The 21,648-nt window shown below is 38.5% G+C and overlaps 3 protein-coding genes across 6 annotated transcripts; all 3 read left to right on the top strand.

Annotated features, from left to right (window-relative positions):
• Positions 1-583: 583 nt before the first annotated feature.
• On the top strand, positions 584-6,258 carry foxr1 (forkhead box R1). Of its 4 annotated transcripts, none has more exons than XM_088004486.1 (7): positions 584-914; positions 1,093-1,185; positions 1,368-1,591; positions 2,835-2,936; positions 3,578-3,705; positions 3,992-4,224; positions 6,144-6,258. In XM_088004486.1, exons 1-7 carry the CDS (start codon positions 614-616, stop codon positions 6,173-6,175), a joined length of 1,113 nt encoding a protein of 370 aa, XP_087860612.1. In that variant the 5' UTR covers positions 584-613; the 3' UTR covers positions 6,176-6,258. The 4 variants fall into 4 exon arrangements, with proteins under 4 accessions (XP_087860612.1, XP_087860613.1, XP_014852428.2 ...); XM_088004487.1 differs by having other exon boundaries at positions 587-914; positions 2,835-2,897; positions 6,144-6,257; XM_014996942.2 differs by lacking the exon at positions 6,144-6,258 and adding an exon at positions 4,361-4,447 and having other exon boundaries at positions 590-914.
• LOC106923713 (C-type mannose receptor 2-like) lies at positions 6,167-12,491 on the top strand. Its single transcript, XM_014996941.2, has 6 exons — positions 6,167-6,269; positions 6,919-7,093; positions 8,615-8,827; positions 9,559-9,764; positions 10,484-10,812; positions 11,434-12,491. Exons 2-6 carry the CDS (start codon positions 6,945-6,947, stop codon positions 11,629-11,631), a joined length of 1,095 nt encoding a protein of 364 aa, XP_014852427.2. The 5' UTR covers positions 6,167-6,269; positions 6,919-6,944; the 3' UTR covers positions 11,632-12,491.
• Positions 12,492-13,585: 1,094 nt separating this feature from the next.
• On the top strand, positions 13,586-21,098 carry LOC106923712 (putative C-type lectin domain family 20 member A). Its single transcript, XM_014996940.2, has 7 exons — positions 13,586-13,644; positions 13,781-13,936; positions 16,161-16,382; positions 17,727-17,744; positions 17,912-18,150; positions 18,304-18,629; positions 20,094-21,098. Exons 2-7 carry the CDS (start codon positions 13,797-13,799, stop codon positions 20,289-20,291), a joined length of 1,143 nt encoding a protein of 380 aa, XP_014852426.2. The 5' UTR covers positions 13,586-13,644; positions 13,781-13,796; the 3' UTR covers positions 20,292-21,098.
• The last annotated feature ends 550 nt before the right edge of the window (positions 21,099-21,648 follow it).

Here is a 21,648-nt window from a genome sequence, read left to right as displayed (position 1 = left end):
TAGAAATTTACAAGATTAATCTCAAATTTTTTTCATTTTTTTTCTTGCAAGTTTCCAAATTTTGGAGCTCAGAAATGTTTTTGTTTGAAATTGTTTTTTGCTTGAAAATTGACTCCTTTTTTCTGTCTGCTCTGGTTCTAATAGGTGTCAGAGGATAAAAAGTTGCTAAAGTCCAAAGCAAAACTTAAAGAGTCTGTAAATCTAGAGATGTAGTTTAGAGGTTTAACTTCAAAAATGAGCTACAAATTAATAATTTTACGATTTACATTGAGAAGAATGTGGTAAATGTTGGACTGTTGTGCTGTTTGATACTTTACGTGACCCAACTCAGTTTATCCCTGAAGAATTTTAAACCATGTTTAGGAAAAATCTCTGGAAATTGTTCGTTCAGACCACAAAACTTAGACAAGATGATTTGGTCTTTGAACTCAAGGAATTTTCTTCTAATGTGTCAATAAATTCTTTCAGAGAAACAAACAGAACGATCCTGTTTAAGTAAAGCTGTTAAATTCTCCTCTGGTGGATTTTCAACGGAAAAATAAAGTTTTATTTGACTTTTGCTACAACTAAACCACACAAACCAGCTTTTCACTCCAACTAGATCACAGATTATATGATCGTTATAAAAAACAGCCATCCTCAGGGTGAAGCGTCGGTTCTGGACCGGCTGCTCTCTGTTAGACCTGATTGGGTCCAATTAGGCGGTTCTGCTCCAGCTGCTGAATCAACAGCCTGCTGGCCTCACTTTCCTCCTCTTCATCAGGGAGGAAGAACGTCTGAAGCAGGTCCAAGCATGACGTTCCAGCTGAAAACCAGAGGCCGGTTCTGTGGCCTGCACTGCTCTGTGGGTCTGACCGACTGGGACATGGACAAAGAGCTCAACCTGGCAACAACCACCGACCAGAACTGTAACGGTGAACATTTTCATTATTGTTTTAATAAACTGCAGCTGCCGTGTAACCACTGGCTGGAAACGGTGCAGATGAATATTTGTTTATGCAACACAGAGGAATTTGGAGGCTGGTTTGTCTCTTTTTGTGTAAAATGTAATTTCTTCATATGTGTGTCAGTGAGGTTTGTCTACTCTGGCAGAAGATAAAGTGAATGATCAACATGTGGCCCAGAGACCCTCGGTAAGAGCCTGCAGAAGAAAAGATGAGTTCATTTGGTACGATAAGACGTCAGGTGAGTTCACCCAGAGGAACTTTATCCAGCTGTCCGTTATGAGTCTGAGGTCAGATCAGAAAATGAATGTTGGTTTCAGCTTCTGCTCCACCAGCTATAAAAATGAATGTTTTGTTTCCCACTTTGCCTCTGATGAAAGTTGCAGAGTTTTGTGCCATGCGTTCTTCTTTTCTCTCCATCAGACACATTTGTGAAACCAAACCTGTGGCTGCTGGTGAATCCCAACATCGCCTGTCCGGTCCAGTATGTGCAGACGGACGCTGACCTCCAGCCTGACCCGGGTCATGCCAACCAGCTGCTGCAGCTGGAGCCCGGGGACATGGAGGGTCCGTCCACATCCGATCCGCTGACATGTCCCCATCAGGAGGAACTGCTGCTTCCTGCTTCCTCCACAGCCAAACACATGGTAACAAACTCGCATTACTCTGAGAGGATCACATAAAAATACAAGGTTAAAGCACCGCATGTGGTTTTAACGTTTAGTAAATGCATGCATGCATGAATTAGGGGTTTAGTTTTGTAGAAAATGAGGGGGAGAAATTATCTAAGATGCATAAAGAATTGAAGATTACCCATTTAAGTCCTGCACTGCAAAAAACACAATCTTACCAAGTACTTTTGCTCTACTTCCAAAATAAAAGCCTGGATCACCCAGGAATCGGCTTCAGATGAAAGTTGACTAAGGTCTTCTATTTCACGTCTCGGCGCCTCGTTCTCTTCTTTCCGCCTCTTTGTTGGCCACTTCAATCATCCTTTCTCCAACAGTCCAACCGTTTTCACGTTCTCTATAAACTGACTTTGATTATTTATAGATATCTGTCACAAATAACATGCAATGCTGACCTGTTTATCATTTATCAAATGTTTATCATTTTCCTGTCCTTCCTTCATGATGGGATTTAATCCAATGTGGGATTCACATTTTCAGAAAAATCTCTTTAATTTATACTTGCACTTTTTTTTTTTAGGAGCGTCAAATTTCTTAGGGAATCTGCACAATTAACATTTTTTTGTGTGGTAAAGATGGAGCATCAGCTTGTTGCCTTTTTCTGTATCTTCTGAAAAAAACATGAATTTCAGCCTGCAAAGAAAAACAAAGTATAAGAAGAACTGTGCAAATTATAGCTCTGCATTAAAATGATGCATGAACCAAATCTAGCAGCAGCAGAACTCAAAAGTTTTCCTGGCAAGTGTGAAATATTTGAACAAACCTGCAGCTGTCTGATCTAAATTTTGATGGCTGTTCCCACATTGATGGAGCTTTATGAGCTTTTTTCCTACCTGATTGGAGCAGAAAATCAAATCCATTTTCAGCTTCAAGCAGCATTTTCTCATGAATAAAATTTAAGTGGAACAGTATGTTAGAGTGCATGCAACTGAAATGTATTAACTGACAAAATGAATTATTCCACTAAGACAGACCAATTCAGACTAAAGTGTCATTAAGAAGCTAGTTTTTAATAAAAGCAGAGACTTGCACAGCAACACCATCTGTATTCTGCTCCATTTATTGCTGTAAAACAGATTCAATCAAATACCAGGATTATATTTGAATGTGTCCTGTAGATAAGGCTCTTAAATGTTCATTTGAGACACAACAATGAGTTTTAATGTGGATTTCTGTGTTTATTCTCATCTTTAACTCTCAGATAAAAGAAGATTCCAGCAAACCAGTCCGGACCAGACGGAAGGGGAAGATCACAAAAGTTGTGGTGAGGAAGAACAGCAGCTGCATTTCCTTCACCATAAAGGTGAAATTTGATATTTAAAAAATAAACATGAGTTTAAAAAAAACTTTTCTTGGCATGAGAATTTAAAAAAAATTTTTTTTTACTTGTCTATTCACGACTGATTTTAGTGATTTTCTAATTTAATGGAAACGCCACAAATGTGAGTTTTTTGACGTTGGCGGAATATTGCCAAAGTTTTGTCCATATTTGTAATGGAAACGCTGCTGCTGATGGAAGTGGACATTTTAGCTACTAGAATGTTTTCTGAAACGGTTTGTTGGAGTAAATTTTTGCCAATAATTAAAATTTATTTTAATTGATCTCAGAAATTTTCTAGAAAAAACTTGGAAAGCTGAAAAAATTTAAATTTTTCGACTTTTGAAACTCTAATTTCCAGACTACTTCTGAGAATTTCTTTTTAAGCAGAATTGATATTTTCTATTGACAATTTCACATTGTGCTTTTATTTTTATTAGAAACGTTCTCAAAAACTTGGAAATCAATTTAGAGTTGTCATGACCCAATCTGTCTAAGCTGTTAAATTTCAGACCGTTTTCTTTAGACCCTCAGGAACATGGATGTGTCCTGAACGGGATTCTAACTTGGTTCTGTAAATGTAAAGTTGAACTCGGTGTTTGGTAGCTTTGGTTTTGTCCTCCCAGGACCTGAAGTCCCTGAAGCCGGGCTGCTGGCCTCGTCCGCCGGTGAATTACTGCGTCCTCGTCGCTCTGGCACTGAAGAGCAGCCAGACGGGGAGCCTCAAAGTCCAGCAGATTTACAACTTCACCAGGTCGGAACCAGAGCCGATGAATGCAGACACGCTGGTTAAATGAGCCGTCTTCCCCTGCCACACTTCATATTGACAAGGTTCTGCTCTTCTGTATAGTTTTTGTCTTTTGGAGTAAAAAATGGACACCAGAATGGGGGATTAAGCCATTTCTACTGATTTTCAAGAGAGAAACTACACTAATTGATCAGACATCCGTCTCTGTCTAGAATCTTTAAAATGTGCTGGAATCCGTTTCCGGTTTGCATTGTGGTTCATCTTCGGTTCACCGTTCCCTCTGCTCTCCCAGAGAGCACTTCCCCTTCTTTCAGACGGCTCCGGACGGCTGGAAGAACACGATCCGCCACAACCTGTGCTTCAGCAGCAGCTTCCGTAAAACCTGCAACCAGCTCTGCAAAGAGGGGAAGAGGAAGTCGTGCTTCTGGCACCTGACGCTGGACGGCCACCGCCGGCTGCAGGACGAGCTCCACACGCTGACCGGAGAAACCCTGAAGATGCTGGAGCGGAGCATGTCCAACCCAGGTCAGCTCACAAGGTTCTGAAAAAAATATTTAAAAAAAAAAGATTTTAGTTCCTTTTTTCTGGATTTCTAGCCGGCCTGGCAGAACTCATTTGTGAGATGAAAGTTAAAGTAACTTCTTTTCTTTTTGCATTTCAGATGTAATATGGAGTTTACTTGAAATGTGATTCCTGCAGGTTTCAATGCACTTAAAATGATGCATAATAAAATATGCATATCATTCAGTTGAATCGTCTTTATTTATACAACGGAAAGCGTTTTGCCTAGCTAGCTGTCATCCATCCATCGACGCTTCAATCAATCTCACTGCATTTTGTTGCCGTTTTAAAAAGATTTAAAGTTAAAACGATCTACAGATTTTAAGGTAAAATGATCCTAGACTTGCTGACATGTTTTTTTTTTTGAGAAAGATGGAAGAAAATGCTTCATATCTGCTCCTTTGACAGTTGAGAAGCAACTTGTACGTTTGTCGTTTTATACGATGAATTCCCCAAATTTAGCTTTGGAGTTCCTCTGGGATGTGTGCTCGGTCCTTCTGCATTTACCTGACAGCGGCGTAGTGCCACAGAAATCAGCAGGTTGGGATTACAGAGAAGTTCCAGAAAGTTTCTCCTTGAATCTTGTCACCAATCTGACGTCCGTCAGGAGGCGGAAGCAGGATGTCTTGGTTCAGCAGCTGCGGCGGCGTTCGCGTGCGGTGCGGCGTTCGCGTGCGGTGCGGCGGGCGGCGTTCGCGTGCGGGTTGTTTGAAGGGAATAAAACATTTGTGATGATGCGATCTAACTCTGCTTTTAATGTTTGATCTTTAATCATCTGGAGGAAATCTTTTCTCCTTCGGGTCCCAAGGGTCCAGATGCTTGAAATCCTTAAATGCTTGAATTTCAAATGGAGGTTTTCAAGGTTTTGAAAGTGCTTGATATTCAACCAGCAAACTTTGTTAAAATGTGATCAAACATTTGTTTAAAAGCCTAAATTTGAGAAACATACTGTTGAAATTTGACAATTATTGAAAATGGGAGATGATTCTTTTTTTAGCATTCTGCAGTCGGGTGTATTGGTGTGTCAGACATTTTGGTATAACATTACTAATGACAGTAATGTATTGTGAAGGGTAACTTTTTTTGGTTCAGTTGCATCATCTCCAACGTGGTGCTGGAAAAGTTTGAAAACGTTCCTTGGAAAGTGCTTAAATTTTACTGCTGCTGTCCCAAGTAACTAGAATGTGTTGCATTTATTTCTTGGGTGACTCAGTGGAAATTTACACACTTTTCTGTGAATAAGGAAAACATTTGTCTTGTTGTGGAAATTTTCCTTTAACGAAGAGAGAAACTGTCTCAAGAACCAGAGAGAGAATATATTAATCTGTATTTATTCAAAGTCTCTGATCGAAGTCAGGAGAGGGCCTGGAGCAGAACGGTTTGAGCCACTTGGTCACACAGCAGCATGTCGTCTTTCACTGTAGATAAAGAAATGATTCAATGACTTCATGGTAATTCTAAGGCCAGAGAAACTAAACTCCTGAAGTCTTTTTCATGAGCCCATTCATCACACAAGAATCATAAAACTGTTATGCATTGATTCAGCTAATGGTCATAGTAACCTTAAACTTTCCCACTAAAGTCTAACTTCAATTTAAGTTGTCTAAATCTAAAATGTTTAGACTGTCACTAATTTGTATAAATGGACTGCAGTCTATTTTATCACTTTCATTTTTAAATGTGAACTTTACAAATAAAAATCCCATATTTACAATTTTTTATTAAAGGTCAGACTTTATAAGCCAGAAACACTGAATTTGTCCCATTTTGATCGAAGTTAACCTCGTTATGTTATTGGTCTCCTTGGGCTTCATTTGCCTGGTCCTTCAGGGCTGAATGGGTTTTGTTTAGGTCTGCAGGTAAATCTGTCCTTCATTTGCCAGAAGGCAAATGTTTTCTAGGCCGGCAGGATTAAGGTGGGCGTGATGGCTGCTTTTAAACCTCTAAGCGTATAAATAAAACATGAGATGGGAAGAAGCTGCTAGGTCCTCAGCTGGACGAATCTGCAGGTAATGCCACCATTTAAACACATTGTTTTATTTTAATCTGATGGGATTCAAGCTGCAAAAACACAAAATGTTACCAAGTGTGTGGTCTAGTTTCTAGTGCAAATATAGTAGTAACCTTGAAATGAGAGAATTAGTTTTTCAACAATCTGTCGGAACTTTTTAAGTAAATAATTCCTTAATGTTGAAATGAAATGAAATTTTATTCGAACATTCGAACATGATACAAATATAAAAATAAAATAGTGCACAGTAACAAGAAGTGCATAAGAAAGAAGAGAAAATACAGATTTTTTTGTTTCAGTTAACATATCATGCTCAAAATGGGGTAGGAAGAAGTGAGAACTTATAACATGTTGATGGAAATGGTTTTACTGGTGGATGGTTTCCCTTATAACAAGACATTCTCCATGTTGTACGTTAATTTATTTGCCAAAAAACTAGAATGTTTTCATCAATATTAAGGAATTTTTTTACTTAAACTTATTTCTTGCTGAAAAGTTACTTTTAAGTCTGTCTTAAAACATTTGCACTAGAAACTAGACAAATAATTGGCAATGTTTTGTTTTTGCAGTGCAGATCTTTAAGAAATGCATTTGGTTCATGTCTGATCAGAAACTTGCCTCTGAATTAATTCCTGCTTTATTCAAAGCACTTTTCTGAAAACGGAGTTTGAAGATGAAGAGCAGCCTCTGCGGACCTTTGATTCTCCTCCTCATCCTCGGCAGCAGCGGTGTGGGAGCCGGCCTGGGATCTGTGGTGGACATTTCTTACAAACACATTAAATCCCCTTTAACCTGGGAGATGGCCCAAAACTACTGCAGGCGGTAGGATTCCTGATGCATTTACTCAGTGTAAGCGAGGAGTAGCTAAACTATCAGAGAAGCTAAAGGAACATATATTCTCATTTGCTTAGTTGTGACTTAAGAGTCAAGATTATAAATATTCAGTTTTTCTAGACTTCAGAGCAGCAGGTAACACGATGAACTCAAAGATCTAATGGATCCCAGAGCTGTTTGCAGTGGTTGTTGACAGAAATCCATCTTTTAGCCTTTATCAATCAAGTTTATTTGTACAGCACATTTCAGCAACAAGGCAGTTCAAAGTGTTTTAAATCATAAAAACGCAAATAAAGTCGTAACATCACCAAATGAGAAACCAGAAAGGTGTTACATTTTGAGTCCCATCAATGCACATTATAAATGTTGGTCAATGTATCATTTATTATTGATTAAAAAAATGACAAGTCTTTATTTAAAGGAACTCAGTGTTTCAGCTGTTTTGCAGTTTTCTGGAAGTTTGCTCCATAGAAGCTGAATGTTGTCTTGATTCAGAAGAACCTGGTTCTGTGCTTGGTCCAGCTCTATTCCTCCTTTCACAATCCTCTGGGATGATGTCATCAGGAAGTATGGAGTTCACTTTCAGTTAATTGAATCAGAATCATTTAATGACTTACTCTGGTCGGCCTAAAAACCTCGGTTCTATAGAAGGGGCCGGCGTCTGGTCGCTGTATTAAAGTGCACAGACAGCGCTCTGATAGCAGGAAGAGAAATGCAGCGCAAGGCATTCTGGGTAAATGCAATCAAAACAAATGAGTCTAGCACTAATGGCAGAAATGACTTGGTCTCTTACCAAAGAGAAATCCTCCAACTAAAATCTGACGCCTCTCCGTTTTGTTTAGTTTGTGAGGAAGAGAGTTGCGCTCGGTGTCTTCTGAGGTTTGTTTTCTTCAGTGGTTCTTAGTGCAGCGCCCCAACGGGTGGAACAAGTTTTACAACTAGTTTGGATCGCTTGACACAGTGCAGTGTGAAAAAGATCCACAGCAGCTGAAAATGGAACAAATGTTGCAATTTTGTTCCAAACTGAACCGAGTCCATTAGACCATCAAGGGTGAAAACATTATAAATCAAAGTCCTCCTGAAATGTGCAGTGAATTTCCTTCATCGCTGCAATGGTTGCCTGTAAAATTTGGAATGTGAAACAAATAAAATAACATGCTGATTGAATAAAGGTCTATATGTCCTACTTACTGCCTATGAGAACATTGCACTAAAGCTGCAGGTTTACTCATCCTTTCCATTATTGTAGAAAGTGTTTGCTCTGAATTGTTTCTCCTCTGGATTTAGCTTCCTCTTATGCAACACTAATGCTCTACATTCTGACCTCTTTAAAAAAGCTTTTGCTTTGTATCATCTATTCTTTAACTGTGTTGTATTCTCTATCTACCACAATTATTCAAAGAAATATAACTACATCATTTCACTGTTTCATGCACTCGTACATTTTAAAAGCTAACAGCATGCACATAATGTCTCTTTTCAAACCCATTACTTTTTTTGTCCTTGCAGTATTTTCACCGACCTGGCCACCTTCTATTCACAGTCGGATGTAAACTCTGTGTACCTTAAGCAGTATCGCTCCTGGCTCGGTCTGCATAAAGAGACTTCGTCATCCGGTAGCAAGTGGGTCTGGTCTGACCGTCAAAGTCACTATGTCAACTGGCAGGACAACGTCAAAAACGTTGAGGGAGACTGTGCTTCTGTCACATACCTAGACGAAAAGTAAGACTGACTGAGATTTAAGGCAACATTGTTAAAGCCTTCTGTGTGGAGACTTGAATACCTCTGTCATTTATTTTGGTAAATGTTTCACCAGTTTCCATCCCCTTCATTGAATGGTAATCATCTGTTTATCACAGCTCCTGTTGTCTTTCATTTGACACTGAGTGTTAATTGTGTTAAGTTGTATTGTTTTGTTTGAAAACACCTTTTTGTAATTAGTCATTTTAAATTTCCACCTTCCTTTCTCTGGACACATTTTATGTTGCCACCCCTGATCCCTTAGACTTTGGCGTTGTAACAATATCAAACATGACTTGAAATTTTACACCTTGAAATTTTGCGTCTGTCTCTTTAAGAAGCTCCAGCTCTTTCTGACACTCCACTTTTAACTCATCATCTCAACAGTGCTCCTTTATTATGCAGTTTACAACTGTTTCTATGGGCGTTGGATTCCTAATATAAGCAGCTCCTCCAGGTGGAAATGGTGTCACTTTGTGGGAGTCGATCAAGTTTACCTTGAATCGCGGTACAAGGTGCTCTTCATGTTAAAAAACATAAAATTACAACTAATTTTCTGTCACCAAAGATTAAGAGTCCTGAAACATGAAATAATGAAAGCCCTCCAAATGTATTTTTAAAGAGGGACGAACATGGCAACATGACTCCCAGAATCCTCCTTTAATCCTGTTTTCTTAAACGTTGATGGTTCAGTAAATGTTTGTTCTCAACAGGATCTACGTCAGAGACTGTGGAGACCGTCTGTTCTTCACCTGTCGGTCTGGTGCGAGTTACGTCTTTGTACTCGAGGCAAAGACTTGGTCAGAAGCGTCGGCGTACTGCAGGTCATACCATCAGGACCTGGTCAGTCTTTCTGGCGACATTTTCGCCATCTTCTTGGAGCGGGACATTCCCACCTGGATCGGACTGCACAAAGACGGTAAACCATCACTGCTGAAACCAGAGTCATGGTTTCAACAAACATGAAGATGTTGAACTGATTCACTTGTAAATATTTACAGGTCCAACCCAAGCTTTGGCTTCTCCCTCAAACTTTTAGATTTTTCATTGGGATTTTATGGTTGACCATTCCAAAGAAATACTTAATTTTTAACCAGTTATAACACTTTGCTGTAATAATAATCATATCAAGCTGAGAAGGATTGGAAAGAAAGTAATTTATCACCCTGCCCTCTGCCCCTCAGGGAGTCGTGTTTAAGTAAATCAGGAAACCTGCTTGTTTAAACCTGATTTGCAATTCATGTTTGCCCCAAACAAAAAGGCAAAGTCAACATGAATATCACACCGAGACTTCCTGGTTAAAGGCTCCTTTTCATTTGAATATGTTCAGGAATAGATTCTTCTGAATTGTTTTAAGAGTCTTGCTGTTTCTCAGCCATGGCTGTTCATATTTTAACGGTGGGAAAAGAATGACTGAGCTGATCTCATAATCCCCAATTTCATCAAACTTCACACCTTTGACACCTTTAATGTTCTTGGAAATGCATGTTTGAATTTTGTTGTTTTTTTTTAAAGATCAAAAATTTCTTAAATGTGTGGCATGCATGTTTTTTATTGAGCCCAATTTCAAACATTTAGAGGCCAATTCTGGTTTAGGTTGCAGAGTTGGTGCCGATAAATTTCCCACCTTTTTCACAGGAGCATCGTGGAAATGGAGCTGGGGAGACTCTAACTATACAAACTGGTCAGAAGGAGAGCCGAGTGTCGGCGGCGGCAACTGCAGCTCGATCTCCTCACTGACGAAGCAGATGGCTCCCCTAAGCTGCGATACTCGTCTCCCGTCCGTCTGCATCTTAGACAATCTGGTCCTGGTGAAGGAGAATGGGAGCTGGCAGGAGGCGCTGGAGCGCTGCAGAGGCCTCCGGTCCTCCAGCGACAGCAACCTGCGCTACGATCTGCTCAGCCTGCAGCCTGCAGACAACCAGGACTTCATCAGGACCAAGATCACGCAGGCCGACACCGAGGAGGTGGGACGCAAATGTGAATTTACAAGACAAAATATCCTTATCAGTTATTTGCTTTAATGTAAAGCAAACTAGGATGAGAGGTGTTCAAAAATTAGGAAGAACTTGATTTTAATACATTTTAAAGCATCGAACTTGATGCAAAATAAGTCAAATGATAATGTAGATTTGGGCCCAACTGTTGGCAGAAAAACTGTAAAGGTAAAAAAGACTCAAAGATTAAGTAAAAATACAGGAGTTCTACTTTTAGTCACATAAAATAATGGAATAATATTAAATCCCTTGGCGTTATTTGGATGCTTGTATAGAAAAGGCACATTTATAAAGGATCATTTTACAACATAGTTCAGAAACTGATTAAAGGTTAAAATGGATCAGCAGCTCAGGTTTACCAACTGGGAGGCAAATTTAGGATGAGAAACATTTTCTTTGAAAATGCATAACTTTTACTTGTCCAGACGTTTTCACAGATCTTGTTCAAGCCTCAATTTCTTATTCCCTCATTAATACAGATTTAAAATATTAGTTCTCAAACTGCAGGCTTTACATCCAGCAAAATGTTCAGGTTTGTTTAATACTTGAACTTGACTACAGATTTGTAAAAGTAATCCGTTGTTCCTGCAGGTTTGGACCGGCCTGCGTTTCCTGGCTGGTGATTGGCTGTGGGTGAACGGAGCAGACATGTTGTACACCGACCTGCCCACCTGCCCCGCCCCGGGGCAACACTGTGGGATCCTGTCCAAAAGCAACAGCAGCAGCATGGAGACCAGGGATTGTTCAGAGGGAAAAAACTTCCTGTGTTACAGTTACACACCTGAATAAAGGTCTTTAGACTCTTAGAAAAATCTGTTTCCTCTGATGGAAACAGATATTTTCAGATATTAGTTTAGCAAATACCACTGATGATTGATTAAATATAACAGATAATCTGTTATTTGGCCAGGTTTTACCATTCCCTGTATTTTATAACTATAATTTGCCACATTTCTGGGTTTAATTTCAAAAGCCACATCCAAGTCTGATGTAAAGTCAGACATTTTCAAATGAAACCATCCTGACAACATGAAGTAGGCTGAAGGATCTGAAAAGCATCGATTCAAGTCATCAGTCTGGAAATGGTTTCTGCCATTTCTAAGACTTTATGACTGGAGAAAATAAGGAAACGGTGGAGAAGTTACTGCAACGTCGACTCATCTGGAGGCCACAGCGATTCAGAGGAGCTTCTAAAGATTTCTTTGGCTTCGGGACGTTCATGATTCAGCAATGAGAGAGAGAGACTGGGCTGGATTAAAGGTTGAAGTCCACTGCTAAGATTGTATCTTTAAAATCTGAAGTTGGGGTTGTTGCCTTGTTGCTTGAACCATTTGATCCACAATTTTAATTTGCTTAAGGTGCCAACTTGGTTATTGTTTTAGAAAAAAAGACTTTGAATTATTATATATAGTTACCAAGGTTATGCTGATTCAAATTATTCCTAAAACTTTTGTAACTTGCTATTGCAATAATGTTGCAAATATTTGTGAATTTCTTCTATATTGTCCAAGCAGACGCATCAAACATTTGGTTGAATATTGTATCAGAATTTTCAGAAAATGTCTGAAGTCATTTTGAGAGCCAAAAAAAAATATTTGTACACATGTTTGAGATTGTTTTGTAGAAATTACAATAAAACTAAAAAGGTTGAGGTGCATTTTTTTTATTCTTGTGCGTTTACAGCAGCATGTAGTTTGAATCGTTACAAAATAGTCCATGAAGCTGCAATCTGGAAATTCACCACCAGATGTCACCACACAAACCAAATCTTTAAATATTTGTGTTCGTGGACATATCAAATATGAGCCTGATTTAGCACCATTAAAATGTCACCCCAGGACTCAAAGCAACAATATTGTTCCAATAAAACTGACTTAAAACATGGTGATTAAATGAAGGAACTTAGATGAAGCAAAAACCTGCTAACTTGACAACAGATCGTAACTTTATCGCCTTTAATCTATACAAAAAATATATTGAGGAAAATCAAGAAGTGTTGAGGGACTGGAGATTCAGTCAAAATTAGTTTATCAAGTTTTAGCATCTTAACATCAGAATCGCTCCCAAAAGTTATCGACCTTAAACTAGATTTGTTTCTGTTGCATAATTATTGAACTGACTGTAGTTGCATTTAGACAAGTAGTTTTCTTTTAACCGTTTCCTTACACACCTTTCAATCTATAGCTGAAGGTATGTTCTCTTGTCTCTCCCATTTTGTGGAGTGGCTAGGAAAAGTTAGCCGATGTTTCCTATTAGGAAGACAGGAAGTTTCAGTTAAGTAAAAGTCACATTACTATTTATCTTTATTTTACAGGAATTGTTAGGGTTGCACATTATTGTGATTCTCATGGTTTAAAATGGTAGATTAATTGTTCAAATTATGTAGCAGCAATAAATGGGGAATTAACTTTAAAAATTTTTACTCCAACAACTTAGAATAAAACAAATTACATCATTCAAAATTGTTAAAATAATATTCCATCAAATATTAATGATCTTTAGCTATTTAAAACTCTTAAAAGGCGATTAATATGAGTTCATGTTTTTTCTTTAATTCTTCCTTCATTTCTCTGCATATGTTTTAGTTACCTAGAAAAATAATTTCACTTCCCTGTTGATCCGGTTCTTTGTTGATTTGCCAGCAGTCAAATATATCTGACAGACAGTGACACCAGACTGATGTTTGCTAAGCAAATGATGAGTTTAAAACATGGAAGCTGAAATAACAGGACCTGCAGTCGAGGTCTGGAGGCTCATAAAGCAGCAGCACTTTCCTGAGACGACGAAGCATCGCTTAGTCAGGTAATCACACCAATAACACCGGAGATACTGGAATTGTTTTATTTGATTATTCATACTCTTTACAGCAAGGTAATGTGTGTTAAATAAAACCTTTAGTTTGAATTAATGTTGCATTAATAAAGCCTTTTCTTTTTAGAAACTGACTGCTGAAGATGAAGAACCTTTCTGGATCCTGGATCTTCCTCCTCCTCAGCACAGGCTTTGCATTTTCCCTGGAATCGGTACTGGAGAGAAGTTACAGGTACAACATCTATCCAGCCAGCTGGGCGGACGCACAGGACATCTGCAGACGGTGAGATTTCTGTATGTTACTTTTCATTATTAAAACTAATCAATGTTGAATTCCAGGTGTGAATGAAAAGTTGTTTTTGTCGGAAAAACAAACTCGGGCACCAAGAACCAGATTTGTCAGAACTATTGCTTTACGCATCATCGATCGTGAAAATCGATTCTGAAAATGTTACACATGTTTGGAAGAGGAGGAAATAATGCTGGAAAATCTAATTTTATTTTCCATGTTATCAGCAAAAAGGTTGGAAAGTGTTGGTGAGACGTTCTCCCGCTTGAACCTGAAGAGCCCCTAAAAGTCCATCAAATCCCTGAAGGACCCCGGGTTTGGGTCAGGGTTTGGGTCAGGGCCTGGCGCCGGCCCAAAACCCTGACTACATACTCACAGGGACCCCCGTCCAAGAAAGATTCAGGAAATATTATGAAACGACTGGAGAGTTGGATCCATTCCAGTCCTGGTTTGAATCTTACATGAAGAACAAGGATTTCTATGATTAAAATGATTCATTTTCATCAAAGTGTCACATGTGGGGAACCCCAAGGCTCAATCCATGGACCCCTCATATTCAATATCTATATCCTCCCACTGGCTCAGGTTATAACAGGAAGTAAGATTGGCTACCATAAATATGCAGATGATACACAGCTCTACATTATGATGTCACCAGCTGACCTTTGAACCCATCAACATGATCAGATGTGCAGAACAGATAAATGTGTGGATGTGCCACAACTTTCTCCAACTGAACAGAAACAAAACTGAAGCTCTGTGGACCTAAAGAGGAGCGATCTAGAGTTATAACTCTAGAGTCGACACACAGCTTCGGTTATTGCAGCTTGAGACTAGAGACCTGAACCTTCAGAGCCACATAAAGTCAGTCACAAAGTCGGTCTTCTATCACCTGGAGAACATCTCCAGGATTAGAGGACTGATGTCTCGGCGCGATCGAAACTCATCCATGCGTTTATCTTTAGTCGCATTGATTACTGCAGCAGCGTCTTCACGGGTCTGACTAAAGAATCAATCCTCCAGCTGCAGCTGATCCAGAACGCTGCTGCTGGCGTTCTGACTAAAACCAGGAAGACGGAGCACATCACCCAGATCTAAAATCCTTTTACTGAGAGAAGAGACTTTTAAATAGTGATGTCTGTTTAAAAATAACTAAACGGCTTAGTACCACAATACATTAAAGATCTTCAGTTGTTGGTTCTGGTTCTGCTCTGCATCCAGATCCAGAACCAAACATGGAGAAGCAGCTTTGAGCTTCTATGCACCACAAATCTGAAACAAACTTCCAAAAAACTGAAAAACTACTGAAACACTGAGTTCCTTTAAATCTGGACTTAAAACCCTCCTGAGTTGCCTTTGAACCATAATTAGTGAAACATTAACCAACATTTTAACGTGTAAAAATGAGAAAAGTTGATGTTTCAGTCGTTTGTTTTGTTTTGTTTTGTTTTGTTTTTATGATTTAAAGCACTTTGAACCGGCTTGTTGCTGTAGAAATAAATTTGTCTAGATTTATAAAGCATACAGAGCAGCATATGGAACCTGTGTTACAAAAGGAGCCTGTAGCTTTAAGATAAACTTCAGTTTGAGTTTAAAAACTCCCAAAAAGTCTCAGTAAAGGTGATTGACTTAGAGGTTTCATGGAGGTTCTGCTGTTTTTGTCTTTGTCAACTTGCGTGCAACAGTTGAATTACCTGTTGCTGTTTCACTTTTGGTCAAGTCACATTGGAGCTTCACAACATTTCAGATATTTCAGGCTTGGTTGTTGTTCCATAAATATACATTCCAGGGCAAAGCAAAAGAAAAAAAACACAATATCAATTGACTGAAATAATTTAGTTATTCTTCTTCTAAAGATCCAGATGAAGCTCAAAAATATGAAATGTGTGAAGCAGTGGCAGTTCAACAGAAATTAATTTTGAAAACTGGCTAAACTTTGACTTAAACGTTTACATCAAGAGGGATGAATCTGCAACTAATTTCTCAGTTTTCCATGATTAGTTTTTTGATTTCTGGAAAATGTGACATAGTCGAACATTAGAGGTTTGATTGAGCTGCAGGTAAGTAGATGAATGTTCTCACTTCATTCTGAAGATTTTCACATTTTCAGCTGCATAATTTTACTTCTGAATCTACGTATCTTCAGTAAAGGTGCTATGTAATCAAAATAAATTGTGACTCTGCATTTGTAAATCAGATATTTTTTTATTCCCTAAAGCTACCACACCGACCTGGCCACCGTCTACTCTAAAGCAGACGTGCAGTACCAGAACCTGGGGCGATATTACGCCTGGATCGGCCTGGATGGAGACCGTTCTAAGTGGTCTGATCTGGTGTTGTCTAATGGGAAGGGATATTTTCTCGACTCTTTGGAAAACCAAACCTTTGTCCACAGTGCAGAATGTATTGCAGCCAGCTACCATGTCTGGTCTTATAACAGGTAACATGAGACTGATTTAGACTGCTTTAATCTCTTGATTAGCATGTTAATTTGTATGCAAACCAAGTTTGAAAATACGTACAAATGCCAGTTCCTGATATATTCTAATTAAATATGCTTGAAAATCCCAAACGTTGGGTCTCATGTGGCCCACAACTGGTCACATGAGAGCATCAAGAAATCCAAACTTTGACTAATTGCAGTTACTATGTGGAGAAGAAGGAGTGTATTTGTGCCTAGGGTGCATTTTGGGTCGGGACATTTATACTTTCTGCAACACTGAGATGCTATTTTAAGCTGGAATAACTTCAATGATAGGCTAACTCCTTTTAGCAAAACTTTCACACAACACAAATCCTTTGCAGAGTCCCATCAGATTTTTTAAGCATTAATCAATCGTCTGTAAAACAAGAGAAACAGATGTTTGTTTTTTGTTTAATCCTGTTTGTGGACGTCGCTTGTGCGTCGGATTTACGGGTGTACCAGAAACATACAAATACAAAGGTTCCAACACTGAAAACTACTTTTTGGTCAAGTCCGATGGTGCGTTCACACAAAATGCGTTTTGAGCATTAGACCCATCGGGTTTACATTCAAAGTCTCTGTGGAGGCGCGGCGGCGCGATTTGAAGCTTTTTGAGCCTTTTGACACCAGAGTTGGAAAAAAACTGAATTTTCGCCACGTAGTGGTGCATTTTCCGACGTGATCTCAGAAAAAATAAACTATGGAGGACAGAATAATGTCGCCGTTTGCTCCAATCAAGTTATCACTACAGCGAAAGGAATAGAAAGGATCTTTTGGAAGAGGATCTGGGAGGAAGCTGGATAGTCAAGTAAGTTAAAACTTTTACTATTTGAAAATATTTCCCCGCATTTCAGCTATATAAATCTGTCCAGCAAAAACGTTGAGTCACATTAAATAAATGCTAAATAAGCATATTTATTTAGACGAAATATGCAGGAGACCGTGGAAGAGTTTGAAGGACAGTTTTCCACGGAGTCTCCTCTCACACCCGCCCAGAGGCTTTGAGGCGCTTCACTGTCCGACCTTAAAGTGCAGACGCGTCGAACTTGAAGCATCGAAACGCGTTCGGTGTGAACGCACCATAAACTATAGGAATACATATGTATGGAAACACCTAAGTGACAATAATATTCCAAAGTAAAACACAAATGAGAACCAAAAACACTAACAGCCGTTGATAATGGCAATTAGTGGATGAAATAACTCAATTTTCAACATGATTTTTAATTTTGTTTGCACTGAACAGACGCACTAATCATTTCTGGGTTCTCTTTGCTTCCTACTTCATTCTGCATGGCTGGCGCTCTGCACTAACAACAGTGAACTACTAATCAACAGGTAGGAAACGGATCCATTACCAGTAAGTTTTTAAAAACAAAAAGATTTTTTTATTATGTACGATGTTTATGTCATCGGATGTTTATGTAATCTTATACAAATTGGCTAATTTTATCAATAATTTATGGTAATTATTTATGCTCCTTTGTTTTTGTTTCTCTTGAAAGAATCTATGGCCTGAATTGTGGAAGTGATTTCTTCTTCATCTGCCAGGACAACCCTCAACATAACGGGCAAGGTCACCATGGCAAAGAGTATATTTTCGTACCTGAAGCAAAAAGCTGGTCTGAAGCTCAGCAGTACTGTAACGAAAACCATGAAGAGCTGGCGAATATCGACGGTTCTGATCTGGACAACAACGTTCATAATGAGGATTTTCCCATCTGGATTGGACTCCGTAGAGACAGTAAAGACTCACGACTACAGCTTGCAGCGATTTTTATGAAACCAATAAAATTAGTCGTCATAACAGTAATAACAGCGAACATAAAAACGAGATACATTATCTTTCATTCTTCTCACTGCAAGCTGGTCTGAATTTTCCACATCTGTTCTGCAGGTGGATCATGGAACTGGACTGAAAGCCCTTCAGAATATAAAAGCTGGGAAATAAATGAGCCGAGTTCCAACGGCGATTGCGTCTCCATGTCCTCCGAGACGTTCAACATGGCTGCCCAAAACTGCGACAAGCAATTCCCCTTCCTCTGCGTCTCTGACAACGTGGTTCTGGTGAAGGAGAACCGGAGCTGGGAGGAGGCGCTGGAGCACTGCAGAGGCCTCGGGTCGTCCAGCCACAGCGATCTGCGCTACGATCTGCTCAGCCTGCAGCCCGGAGAGGAGCACGCCTACATGGTGAGGAAGGTCCTGGAGGCCGACACCGAGGAGGTAGGCTGACAAAATAAACCTTTTTATACTTCCATTTGAGTCTCAACTGCTTCAACCCAAGAAGATTAAAAAAAAAACACCCAATAAGTTCATGTCTTTTAGTGTCTGGAAAATGAGCCATCTCAAAAACCTTAAGAATTTAATGTCTGGAGGCACTACCCTGCTACCTAGCAACCCAAACTGATCTCCAGCACTACTGGTCAGCTAGTTTGACCGCTGTATGCGATTTATAATGGCTGCTGGAAAAGACAAGTGTTTTATTGACTTACAACCCAGAAACCACCTGCTGAATTCTTATTGGTTGTGCAGGAGGCTTGACTAATGCTTTTCAAAGATATACAGCTGTATAATTGTGCATCTGTTTGGTTTTTACTAGGGTTGTTGTAAAATAATATTTTAGTAATCGATTATTTTTACGATTAATCGAGTAAAACGCTCTCTCTCTCTCTCAACATGTAAACTTTGAGTTGAGGGGCGTGGCCAGCAGCAGCTTATTTGGATTTAAAGTGACAAGACGTCCGAAAACAGCTCAATCTGAAAAAGTCACTCTTTTACTGGTTTACCTATTAGAAACTGTGGAGTACTCACTATTTTACCCAGAAAAGGTTTATTTTAGATTATTTTAGTTTATTAGTAATATCAGAAATTGTGGAGTACGCATGATTTAGATCAATATTATACTTGATAATGTTAAAAATAAAATAGAATCTCAATATCTAAGAATAATTTTGTGAAAAAAATGAAATAAACTTGTTTTGTTTCGCCAATAGATCAATCCTAACCTGTTCAAGGAAGCAGAATGGGTCACCTTTAGTATACCAGTCCTATTTTTTAAATGTTAATATTTAAGAATATGTTTTAACTCCAGTAATATTTCTGGATTTTCTACCCACTGAACGAAAAACAAACATGTTTTAACCAAAAATTCACCAGATACAGACACAACTGCAGTTTAAAGTTTCATAAATTTTTTATTGAAATAAATTGCTTTGAAACATTTTTCCTTTGCCTGATTTTGTTATTTTTTGTTACTTTTATAAATTATTGTCATTTTGGTCCTTTATGCCAAAATTTCCTCTTAACTTTATATTTTTTTGATGATGTAATTTTTAGATATTAAATGGTAATTTGATCAGTTACTCAATACTTGATTTGATTTTTTACCAAATACTTTTTTACTCTTATATGAATAATTTCTTGGACGGCCACTTTTTACTTTTACTTGAGTAAAAATATGTTGAAGTAGTTCTACTCTAACTTGAGTAAAAGTTTTGGGAACTCTGCGCATCTCTGCTCATTAATACACAAATAGCTGAAATATTGAAACATACTGAATTTAAATATGCTTTGCATAAAGAACTTCCATTTAAATGCCAGAAAAATACATCAAAGTTTGCTGTTAACAAAATGTTGGTATTTGTGTGCGACATAATGCCTGATAAATCTCGTTTTTCGTTCCTGCAGGTTTGGACCGGCCTGCGTTTCCTGGCTGGTGATTGGCTGTGGGTGAACGGAGCAGACATGTTGTACACCGACCTGCCCTCCTGCCCCACCCCGGGGCAACACTGTGGGTCGCTGTCAAAAGACGAGACTGTTGGAGTGAAGACCAGGGACTGTTTGGAGAGAAAAAACTTCCTCTGTTACGGCTACAAACATCCTTAAGAAACCTGGTCATCTCTGCAGCACATTTAAGACGAGATTCAGCTTTTATTTATGCAACTTTACTTAATATAGTTAGATTTTACTGAGATATTATAAAATAGTAGCTGTTTAAGAAATAAATTAAATATACTTTAATTAGAGGTTTGTAACATAAATCACAAATGAACAACTGAAATGTTCAAGGATTCACTGAGGTGCTGCCATTTTGTTGTGGTGTTTCTGTCCTGTTGCCTTTTGTGTAAGGCTTTAAGTTCATTTTGATTAGTTTTAAATTAGCTCAGCCATCACTGCAGTTTATTTTAACGATCCATAAAGCTGTGTAAGCAAATCTTTGAACAAATAGAAATTTACAAAAACTAAGAGAACTTTTGTTTTGGAAGCTATAGAAAAAGGGATGCAGCGGCTCTGTTTGCACTGTTTTCTCAGCCTGTTGAGTGATAATAATGTATCACTGCATTATTATCATCTGTCCATTATCCATCCTTCCTTCCGTCCATCCAGCCCTCCGTACATCAGCTTATCTGAGATCCAGCTGAGGAAAGTAACAGTGATAACAAGGTTCAAAATAGTTTTGAGTTAGTTTTTTTGTTTTGACTTTTTGTCTAATTCAGTTTGTTTTAATTAGTTGTTAGTGTGTTTGCTTGTTTTTATTAGTTATTAGTTAAATATTGTTTAGTTTTAGTTTTTATTACTTATATTAGTGGTGTTGGTTTGGTTCATTTTTAGGTGCAGAATTAAAAAAGGTTACAATATTGAATTGTGATTATTTACATAGATTGGATAATAAATACTCAACAGAAGATATCATTTTCAAAAAGTGCACTGAATTATTGTTGAACAATTAAGCTTTAGTGTTTCCTCACAGCTTTTACTGCCGCCATTTCCCAGGCTAGTGTAAGTCCCGCCAGGAGGAGAGGCGGACACTCCTGGCCACTAGTCCCGTATTCAGTTCTATGACTAGTCCGCCCAGGAGCCGCCACCACTATGAGCAGATGGCAAAAATTACCATTTGCCATAAATTGCAAATGGCTGACGTAAAATTTCACATCAGTTCGAAAGGCTAATAAATAAATTCAGAAACATAAAAACAAAGAATATCTTTTTATGTAAGTTTTAGCCTCGTAAACGCATGATATAGTTCTGCTTAGCTATAGTTTCCCCCCATTAATTATTTATTTCAGTTAACTAAAATGTTTTCTCAAATTCAGTTTTCATTTCGTTAGTTTTAGAAATGAAATAAGCGACATGATGCTTCATTTGCTCTACTGCTCCATCTAGTGGACAACACACGTAAAGCAGCCAGTGATTAAAATGATGTGACTTTAGTGTGTGCGTTTTTAAACTAAATAAATTATAT

This window comes from Poecilia mexicana, unplaced genomic scaffold (assembly GCF_051168715.1).
Source record: "Poecilia mexicana isolate PSO_F unplaced genomic scaffold, ASM5116871v1 scaffold_3, whole genome shotgun sequence".
Classification (NCBI taxonomy): domain Eukaryota; kingdom Metazoa; phylum Chordata; class Actinopteri; order Cyprinodontiformes; family Poeciliidae; genus Poecilia; species Poecilia mexicana.
The sequence above is the reverse complement of the archived record's forward strand: the minus strand, read 5'-3'. Positions and strand labels throughout refer to the sequence as shown.